This window comes from Chrysochloris asiatica, unplaced genomic scaffold, assembly GCF_000296735.1.
Source record: "Chrysochloris asiatica unplaced genomic scaffold, ChrAsi1.0 scaffold00379, whole genome shotgun sequence".
NCBI classification, from domain to species: domain Eukaryota; kingdom Metazoa; phylum Chordata; class Mammalia; order Afrosoricida; family Chrysochloridae; genus Chrysochloris; species Chrysochloris asiatica.
In genome coordinates, this window is record NW_006408897.1 from 1,609,074 (window position 1) to 1,619,948 (window position 10,875).

Here is a 10,875-nt window from a genome sequence, read left to right on the forward strand (position 1 = left end):
CAGAGAAGCATCGAGGCTTGAGATAGAGGTAGAGATGATGACGTGGAGACTTTGGATCCAGAGAGGGAGAGGGACTGTGTGCTGAAGAATGGGACGGGGGTGGGGGTGGGGAGGGTAGTGTAGTGTAGGGGCAGGTTTATAGGTTTACCCTTTGGTTGGTTGATGATGCATGGAGGGGATTGGAACCATGGCAATGCAGCAATATATGGTAGAATTAATGTAAAACTGAAGTTCTCTCATGTAAAACATCATATAATTCACAATAAAACATGGAAAAAAAGTTGATGGTTTTATAATTCGCATGCCATAAAATTCACTTGTTTAAGGTATATATTTCAGTGTCTTTTAGTATATTCATAAGGTTATGCAACCATCACCATTATTTAATTGGCTTTACTCCTTTTCATGTCTTAATAATACGCCATTGCCTTGAATATACTGTATTTTGTGCATTCATTCATCATGGCATTTGGGTTATAAATAATGGCATTGGAGCTATTAAGAGTAATGGTGCTGTGATCATTGCTATGCAAGCTTTTATGTAACATATATTTTCAGTTCTCTTAGTTACATGCCTGTAAGTGGAATTGCTGGATAAGGTAACTCTGTTTAAATTTTTGAGGAACTGCCAAACTTTTTTTTTTTTCTTAAATGTTTTATTGTGAATTATGTGATAGTTTACATGGGAGAACATTAGTTTTACATTCATTCTATCTTATATCATCTCATTGCCATGGTTACAATCCCCTCCATGCATCATCAACCAACCAAAGGGTATATACCCTGCAATCCTTCCCCGTACCCCCAAGGTCTTCAGCACACAGTCGCTCTCCCTTTCTGTATCTAAAGCCTCCAGCTGCTCCATCGCTCCATGTCATCATCTCTGCCTCCATTTCAGGCATGCCAAACTTTTTCATAGAACTATTTTACATCCCTGCCAGCAGTGTATAAAGGTTCCAGGTTCTACCCAACCTCACCAACATTTTTCTGAGTTTTAAAATAATAACCAATCAAGAAAATGTGGAACAAAATTCAAAATTATTAAAAGACAAACAAACCAGGCTTATTGGTCAGAAAAAGACTGGAGGACCCTGAGACTGTGGTCTTTGACCACACTTCAGGTGGAAAGAAACTCACCATCATGACCCACTTTTTAGCCAAGCAGTAGATAGGTATATAAGGAGACAACATTGATAAGGTATGTTCACCATAGAATAAATAGTCAATTATTCCAGATGCAGAGGGTAACATTTGTCTATGGACAAAGTTAAGGAGGGATCTAATGAGCGTGCAACAGAAATAGGAACCACAGGGAGGAAGTAGGATAGCTGTTGTCGCATAGAGGGGATTGCAGTCACTGTTAGGACACAAAGTGTATGGCTTGCTGACTGTAAAACTGATGATCTCCTTTGTTAATTGTCATTCAGTTCACAGTAAAAAGTTTTTAAAAATAATAACCAAATTTTAAAAAAATGTAAACTATCACATAATTCACATTAAAAACTTGCAAAAATCTGGTGTGGTGCTATAGAATAAGCACTTGACTATTAAGCACAAGGTTGAAGGTTCAAACCCACCAGCCAGCTGTTCCTTGGAAATCCTATACAGGGTTGCTGTGAGTTGAAACTGACTTGATGGTGCTTCACAGTGGGTATAAAATGGTATGTTTTTATAGTTGTGTGGTTTTTTTTTTATTTATAGTTTTGATGTATATTTGCTTAATGGTGAATTAAGTTGAATGTTTTTATGTGCTTATTGGTCATTTGTGTATCTTTTTTGGAGAAGTGTTTTTCAGGTCCTTTTCAGGTGTGTTATTTGTTTATTGTTATATTGTCAGAGTTCTTTATGTGCGTATTCTGAATACCAAGTCTTTGTCAGATATATAATTTGCAAATATTTCTTCCCATTTTGTAGGCTCACACACACACACTTTCTTGAAGGTATCTTTGAAATATAAAGGATTTTCGTTTTTGTTGAAGTCCAATTGATTTATTTTTTGCTTATGCTTTTGATGTCATATTATAATCAATTGCTAAATCTAGGTTCTGAAGATTTACTCTTGTATTTTTTTCCAAGAAATATATGGTTTTAGTTTTATAACATAGTTTTAAATTTTTGTATGGAGCATGTACTGTCTAGTATTTCGTTGAATATAGGATCTATGAAGATAAAAGCAACAATATTAGTTAAGAAGACTGAGATAGTAATACAGACTAGTAATAAAAATTTGAAAGGAGACGCCAGAGATGGCTGCAGAGACAATGATATGGAGCAATGGAGTGGCTGGGGACTCTAGGCCCAGGGAAGGAGAGGGGCTATGTACTGACGACTGGGGGGCAGGCTTACAGGGTGTATGTATGTATGTACCCTTTGGATGTTTGATGAGGCATGGAGGGGATTGTAACCATGGCAATGAAACGAAATATAATAGGATGAATGTAAAGCTAAAGTTCTCCCATGTAAACTATCACGTAATTCACTTTAAAAATTTACAAAAAAAAAAAAAAAATTGAAAGGAACATATAATAGATTTAAAGGAGTTTACCTACTAGTAGGTTTAAAGAAATGTTTTTTGATAAACATAACTTTTATCAGAATTTAAACCCAGAGATTGCATCAGAAATTAAAACAGCCTTTATGGTAGAAAGATTAAAATATTCTTGAAGTTTACTGTAAGAAGCACTTGATGGTGGTTGCTGTGCAGTTGTACTATTTAATGTAGATTAGTTCTTCTAGATCCATTTTCTATTAACTTAATGATTTTGGGGGTGGATGAAAAGGAAATTGTTTGTCATGCACAAATGTGAGGTCAAGATAAACTATAACAGAGGTGACAACAAAATCAATTTCTCTTTCTCCCCTTTCTTGGTTTTTTTTTTTTTTTTTTAGTTTATGTGGCTGAATTAATATTTATTTAAAACTCAGAGCAAAAAGGGAGTGCTATAGTAGGATTCTCTGAGTTGTTTTTCACTAATTATGGATTTTGTCTTCTTCATTGTTTCTGCTTAATCTATCATTGAAGTCCTGGTGTGGCGCTGTGGGTTAATGCACCAGACTGCAACGCTGTTTGAACTGCAAGGTCGGTGGTTCAAGCTCACCAGCTGCTCCTCAGAACAGGGTTGGAATCGACTCGACAGCACATAACAACAACACCATTGTTATAGCTTACTAAGAATTGTACTTATTCTAACCTTCTTTAAACTATGCTTTGTCATTTGTCACTATTGAATCAGGACATGTTAAGCCCATGTATTACATGATTGTTGTTATTATTAAGTGCCGTTGAGTCAATTCTGACCCATAGCAACCCTGTATAGGGTTTCCGAGGAGCAGCTGGTGAGCTTGAACCACCGACCTTGTAGTTCAAATGGCTTTGCAGTCTAATGAATTAACCCACAGTGCCACAATTACTATTATATAGTTAATATATAGGTATTCTTTATTTTATAATAATAATAAAAAAATACAGTGAGTCTGTTACTGCAGGGGCAAAACAAAAATGAGCAAACCATCTACCACAATTTGTTGCCTGTAAAATAAGGGAATTAGGCTAGTGAAGTTCTGAAAGTTAAGATTCTCTGGTTCGGTCTCAGGTTTACTGGTTTATAATTACTTGATATGCAACTTAAAAGGATGTTTATTATACCAGAAATTGATGTTTTGCAAATCAACCCTTTTCTAATTTTTCATAATCAAAGCGTGAAAAGGAGTAATCATTCTTTGTATCTCTAATTCTGATAAGATCATCTTTTCAAGTAACTATATTAGTTAGTTTTTATAATGATAATTTAAAGATTTGGAGGTGACTTTAAAAAATTTTAGTTATTAATACCCTTTATATATACTGTAATCTTTCACATTTATCTTTTAATGAATATCTTTTCATTGTAATTGGTTGAGACAGTACTGAAGGTATAGAAACCAACGTGTGGAATTCCCTCTGATACATCCTCCCATTTTGAAGGAAGCAATCACAATTAATAAGTTGAGATTCAGCCTTGCAATTTTCTTTCTGTAATTGTATATATGAATATTAATTTATATTTTTTTCCATAAATGGGAATGTAGTATATATATTCTGTTAGTTCATTTTTTTGTTCAGCAGTATCTTGGAGATTTTTCATCTACACCAATAATGTGTCTGTGTCATTTTTAAATGGCTAAATAGTATATATACGTAGTAACCATTTGTTTTTTATCACTACAAAATGATGTTACATGAACATCCTTGCAATGATGTTACATGAACATCCTTGCAAGCATACATTGTTCAGAGATTCTTTTAGAATATGTGCCCTGTGTGTGTAATGGCTAGATCACAAGGCAGCACACTGAAAATGTTGGTAATTACTGTCAAATTGTCTTTCTAAAAGTCTTAGCAAATTTACATTTTCACTAACAGGGATCAAGAACGTCCAGTTATTCTCACTATTGCCAAAATGGCACCACTATTTTAAAATATTTTCCATTAAAAATTACATTTCGTTATTTTAAAGTTATATCTAGGATAATTGAGCATCCTTTTATTTGTTCATTGGCCATTTGTATTTCTTTTGCTGTGAATTGTCTTTATGCATTTTCCTGATAATCTTTTTAATATAAGAAACTTTCAGCTGTATTTTGTGCACAAATCTTTGATTTTAAATACCTCCATCTGGGTTTATTCTAAATAATTGGCCAGTTGACCCATTGCTATTTGTTGTATAGTCCATTCCTATCTTAGTGACCTGAATGTTCCTTTCATCTTATTCTAAATCTTCATGTATGTACAAGTCTATTTTTGGACTTCATATTCTGTTCTTTTTGTTGTATTTCCTAGCTCCTTTACTGATTGTCTACTTCTGATTACAGTAGGTTATGGTACTTTTTCAATCTGAGAGCACACAAACATTGTCTTTCATTTAATTTTTTCTCAGTTCTATTTCCTGTTCTTGTTCTTTTTTCTCTCTCTTTTCCTTCTCTGTTAGCTACTATTATCTTACTCTTTCTTGATAAAGCCTATTCTACTTTCTGCTGATTTATGGCTATTAAGTTATGTGTTAGGTAGAAAATTAGATAGCAGACTCCTGGTATTTTAGATAAAACTGGCTACAAAGTGAAAAAAATGGGCAGAATGCTCATACTTTAATGATTAGAGTTTGTGGGATATGTTTATTTTCTCAGTGACCTAGATGTTTTTGTTTCATGGTTCTTGATAGTATTCTAAATCGTTTATATTACTGAACATACAACTTCTACATGAGTATTAATGTAAAGTCATTCTTAAGTAGAAGATAAGTTTAAATCATCTCACTGAACAATTCTATTACTATGATATTGTCAGTAGAAGGAGTCTGTAGGGAAGTGAAATAAATATAGCCAAGCCCATATGGGCTTTCTTTCCTAACAGTATATTAGGAATAAAACTGGAAGAAAAAAATAAAAGATACAGGCAATAAAGTATACTCTTCCTACTTTAAATCAGCTATGTTGTTGTTAAGTGCCATCGAGTCAGTTCTGACTCATAGTGAGTCTGTTTAGGGTTTCTGAGGAGCAGCTGGTGAGCTTGAACTGCCAACTTTGCAGTTCAAATGACATTTCAATCCAGCTCATTAACCCACAGCGCCACACCAGGACTCCTAAATCAGCTATAGCAAAATGTTATTATAAGAATAACATCTTTTGGCATGGAACTTCTAAACTTAAGGTCAGCTAAAAAAAATCTATCTCCTGTTTATTCTTTTGAAAAAATAAAGCTCTGTGGCCTTGGACAGCTGTAGCCTTTATTATACCTGCATTGTTAAACTTGATAAGAAACTTTGTTGTTGTTGTTGTGCTATTGAGTCGGTACCAACCCGTAGCGACCTTATGCACAGCAGAAGTGACCATTACTATTTGTGTTTTGCAAATGAATAGATTAAATATGTTTTTATTTATAATTATAAAAATATAAAGAACATTGTTGTTAAGTGGTTCCAACTCACTGCAACCCTGTATAGAGTTTACGAGGAAAAGCTGCAGTTCAAACTGCCTTTGTGGTCTAGTGCTTATCTTGTAGTGCTATACCAGAGCTCCTTAAAGAACTAACATTTGCAAATTCAGCATTTCTCGCATATAAAATTCAGTAAAACCAATTACATTAATTATGTTGTGCAACCCTTTCCAGTATCTGTTGTCATAGTTTTCATCCCCATAAACAAAAACTCTTATACTACCTAAGTAGTGATTCCCCCCTTTTCCTGTCCCTCTAGCCCTTGATAACCACGATTAGACTCTAATCACTATACTTTTGCCTATTGTAGATATTTCAAATTAGTGAAATCATACAACATTTGTCCTTTTGTGATAGACTAATTTCATTCAGCATGTTTTCAAGGTTCATTTCATATTGTAGTATATATCGGGACTTCATTTTTCTTTATAGCAGAGTAATATTGCATTTTATCTATGTACATTTTGTTCATCCATTCATATCTGTTGATGGGCACATAGCTTGAGCCCACCTTTTAGTTACTGTGAGTAGTACTTAAATGAACAATGGTTTACATGTGTCTGGTTTCATCGTTACTTTCAAGTTGCTTGGCTATATATCTAAGAGAAGAATTGCTGGTTCCTAGTTCTGGTGCGGTGCTGCAGGTTAAAGCACTAAACTGCAAAATCAGTTTGAACTGCCAGGTCAGTGGTTCAAGCTTACAATGCTCTTCCAAAACCCTGTACAGGGTCGCTATGAGTCGGAACCAATTCGATGGCACTTAACAACAACAAAAGAAATTTAATAATTTCCTTTTTAGGAACTGCCATACTGGTTCCCGAGTGTCTGTACCATTTTGCATTCCTACCAGTCATCGATAAGTAATTTCTGCATATCCTATATTCATTGTTTTCTAATTTTTGAATATTAGTCATCCTGGTAAGAGTGAAGTGATAACCTCATTATGGTTTTGATTTGCATCACCCAAATGACTAATGAAATTGAGTTTCTTTTCATGTGCTTTCTCATCCTTTGTTTATCTTACTTGGTGAAATGTCCATTTAAGTCCTTTGCCCATTTTGCTCCTTTTAGGTTTTGCTTTTCTTTATAATATCAATGTCATTATGAGTGTGTCTGTGTATACATTAAGTACTACTCTGGAAATTGACATTTCTCTTACTTCTATCAGGTAGGTTATTAAAGAATTTCTAGCAGGCCACCTGGGAGATAGAGAGGCACCTATATTCTTTCTAGACATTTCAAGCTTAGTCTGCCAGAAGTAGAATGATTTTATATTAAGATTATCATCTGGAGAGAAAAAGCAGATGTCACTTAGGCAAAAAAGTCTCCTTTTATGCTTAGGAGTTTCTGAAGCTACATATATCTGTATTTAGGGCTTGAGTTGAGATCATAATACTATATGACAGAACTCATAAAGCGGATTACTCTAGGGAGATACATACTGATTGGTAAACACGGTGTTTAAAAAATATCTGGATTTATTGCTTCTTTTGACAATGGAGGTGATGGTTGTGTGCTGGGGAGTCGGTTCCAATTCATAGTGACCCAGTATAGGGTTTCTGAGGTTGTAAATCTTTACGGGAGCAGAAAGCCTCATCTTTCTCCTGCGGAACAGCTGATAGATTTGAGCTGCTTGTGGTTAGTAGCTCAACTCAGAATCCACTATGTTAGAAGGTTTGCATCATATAACTTGCACTCATGTTTCCATCCTTCCTTCTCTGTGTGTCTGGTGCAGATGAAAAAAAAAAAGAGTAGATAACAATTTTTAACATACAAACTGGTTTTTTTCCAGAAACATTTTAACACATTAGTATCTTCATAGTTTTGCTGTTGCAGTTCTTTTCTCCCCTAAATTACTTTATATACTCTTCCTTGTCTCTCCTGTGTGAATCCTACTCAGCTTAACTCCCAGGATCTTGAATCTTCCTTGATCACCTCTATCTACAATAGTTCCTTCCTCTTCTGAAATAATAGAATGCTTAATGTTTTCTATCATTAACTTGCCGTTTATTATAAAGTCTTAGACTTTTGGCTATCACTAAGATTTAAGAGACCATCTCACTCACACTGCTTTTATTTTACAAATGAGGAAGCTATGCCCCATAAATTCCTTTAAATTTATTATAGTAGAGATTTCAGATAAAAATTTCATTCAATTAAGCCATGCTTTGTAACTTTAGGGGACAGTGAATTTATGTTAATGGGGGGAGGAACAACTCAGAAAAGGAGGCTGAGAATGGTTGCACAAATTGAAGAATTTAGTCAGTGTCACTGAATTGAACTTGCAGAAATAATTGAATTGCTGTATGTTTTGTTTGTTTATATTCTCAACAACAACAAGATAATAAAATAAAGGTTTGTGTTTATATGAAGAGGTTTTGATTAGATTAGACTTTTCTGTCTTTGGTTCACAGTTCCTTTTAGAGAAATACATAGTTTTCATTTTGAATATTAAGACAGTAGTGACTTTAACTTTGAGTTGCCTGGTTTTCTTACTTGGCATTAAGATAAATTTAAATATTGTTTTCCTTGCCTTTCAGTTACAGATGAGGACACAGTAAAGAGGTATTTTGCCAAGTTTGAAGAAAAATTTTTCCAAACGTGTGAAAAGGAACTTGCCAAAATCAACACATTTTATTCAGGTGAGTGTTCTTTTGGTATAATATTTAAGAAACCATTTCTGCTAATACAGAAAAAAAGAATCTACCATATCATTATGTGAACTTCTGGCCAACATATTTTATTGATGTTTGTTTTCCTTGCCATTGGAGTGCAAGTAAAAAATGTTAAAACTTTCATTGATTCATGTTTGACCCTTTCAAATTTTGTTTTATATATATAGGTATATACAGGCACCCACCTATCACTCCATCCAGTTGACTCCAATTCATAGTGACCCCGTGTATTTCCGAGGCTGAAAATCTTTACAGAGCATAAAGCTGATCTTTTCCTGCAGGGAGCTGCTGTTGGGCTTGAACTGTCAACTTTGTAGTCCATTGCTTATCCCGCAGTGCCACCAGAGCTCCTTATACACACATACACATATATATTGATGTCTGCTGTCTAGTCGTTCTGACTCATAGTGACCTTGTGTAGGGTTTCTGACAGCAGTTATTGGATTTAAACTTCCAACCTTGTAATTAGCAGTCCAGTGCTTATCTTACAGCACCATACCAGGATGGCAAGACTTCGTCTCTCATTCTTCAGATACATTGTCAGAAGGGACCAATCCCTGGAGAAAGATATGCTGGGTAAAGTGGAGGGTCAGCGAAAAGGGTGAGACCTCCCACCCCCATGCGATGGATTGGTACAGCTGCAGCAACAGTGGGCTCAAGCATAACAACAGTTGTGAGGATGGCTGGCAGCGTAGGATGGGGCAATGTTGCATTCTGTTGTGTATAATGTCGCTGTGAGTCAGAATTGATTTGTTGGGTTCCAACAACAACAAACAAGCTTCTTGTTGTTGTTGTTGTTGTTACATGCCATATAGGATTTCTAAGGAAGGACTGGTGATGTCTCAGCCGCTCTCCTTGAGGTTCAAACTGACCTTGTGGTCCTGTGCATTATTGTGCAGTACCACACCAGGACTCCTATACTTATATATAGATAGATTTACATATCTGTAATTATATATCTGGACTCTAGGATAAGCACTGGATTGTGATCCACAAGATAGGCAGTTCAAACCTACCAGCTGCTCTTTGAAAACCCTGTACAGGGTAGCTATGCGTTGGAATCAACTCGACAGCACTTAACAACAGCAACAACTGGGTTGCAACCATCTGTTTGAAAAATGGTGTCTTAGAAATGTGTATCTTGGTTACTTTTCATATATAATTTTAGATTGTTATTAGTAAAACCAGGGGGTTGTGATTTAATTAGGAGTCCCTGGGTGACACAGATGGGTCAGTGATCTACTGCTAGCCAAAAGTTTAACAGTTCAAACCCTCCCAGAAGCACCTTGGAAGACATTCCTGGTGATCTGCTTCTGTAAGGTTATACCTTGGAAACCATACGGAGCACAGTTGTACTGTACTCACATGGGGTCACCAAGAGCTGAAATTGACAGTGATTTAATGGCTTGTCTTTTTCTGTGTGTGTTGGCAGGATCATTGGAGTATGTCTATTGATGTCATCACAGAGTAGGTATAAATTAATAGTCTCCAGACTGATTTTTTTTTGCCAGGTCAGGAAGTAATAGGTAATATGAAGACATGATGGACAGAAATGGAATTTGGCACTTGTCCTAGATAGTATTATTTTTCTCCTTATTTAGGCTTCTACAGAGCAGTCCAGTACACTGCAGTCCTCAGATACTAGGGCACATGAAAATCTATAAATAATACAGGGGTGTGTTTAGTCATAAACCCACTTCCACCCATCTGCATCTCACAGATTATTTTATGGTCAGCAAAAAGAGGGTGGTTGAAGATGGATTGGAACTGAAAGTAAGAGTTCATTACCATTCAGTTTTTAAGTGAGCTGCATTCTTGACTGGAACCTTTTAAATGCCACAAACAAAATGCTGTGCTGTTTATTAGGCCTACTTCTAATTACAACAATAAAGCCAAGCAGCAACACAAACATAATATAGAATGACTGCTCCTAAAATCTGGACCTTTTTTTCATACCAGTTCTGTTACCTACCAGTTATATTTGGGATTTTTCAACCTTAAATTTCCTGGGTCTCGATGTACTTACTTATAAAATAAAACAAATTCTTATCAATAGAGAAAAGATTGAAGTTGTCAAGGGCTTCATTCTTCTTGGACCAACCATTAACACTCATGGAAGCAGCAGTCAAGAAATCAGACAAATCTGCTGCACAAGACCTTTTTAAAGTATTGAAGAACAAAGTTGTCAGCTTGAGTACCAAGGTGCGCCTGACCCAAGCCATGGTATTT

At 35.5% G+C, this 10,875-nt stretch overlaps 1 protein-coding gene across 2 annotated transcripts in view; it reads left to right on the forward strand.

The window, feature by feature from the left end:
• The window catches only part of XPR1 (xenotropic and polytropic retrovirus receptor 1), a 240,449-nt gene that overhangs the window by 145,765 nt on the left and 83,809 nt on the right, over positions 1-10,875 (forward strand). For both annotated transcript variants that reach the window (XM_006876429.1, XM_006876428.1), the window contains exon 3: positions 8,512-8,613. In XM_006876429.1, coding sequence (XP_006876491.1) covers positions 8,512-8,613 — 102 coding nt within the window. The remainder of the gene's footprint in view (positions 1-8,511; positions 8,614-10,875) is intronic.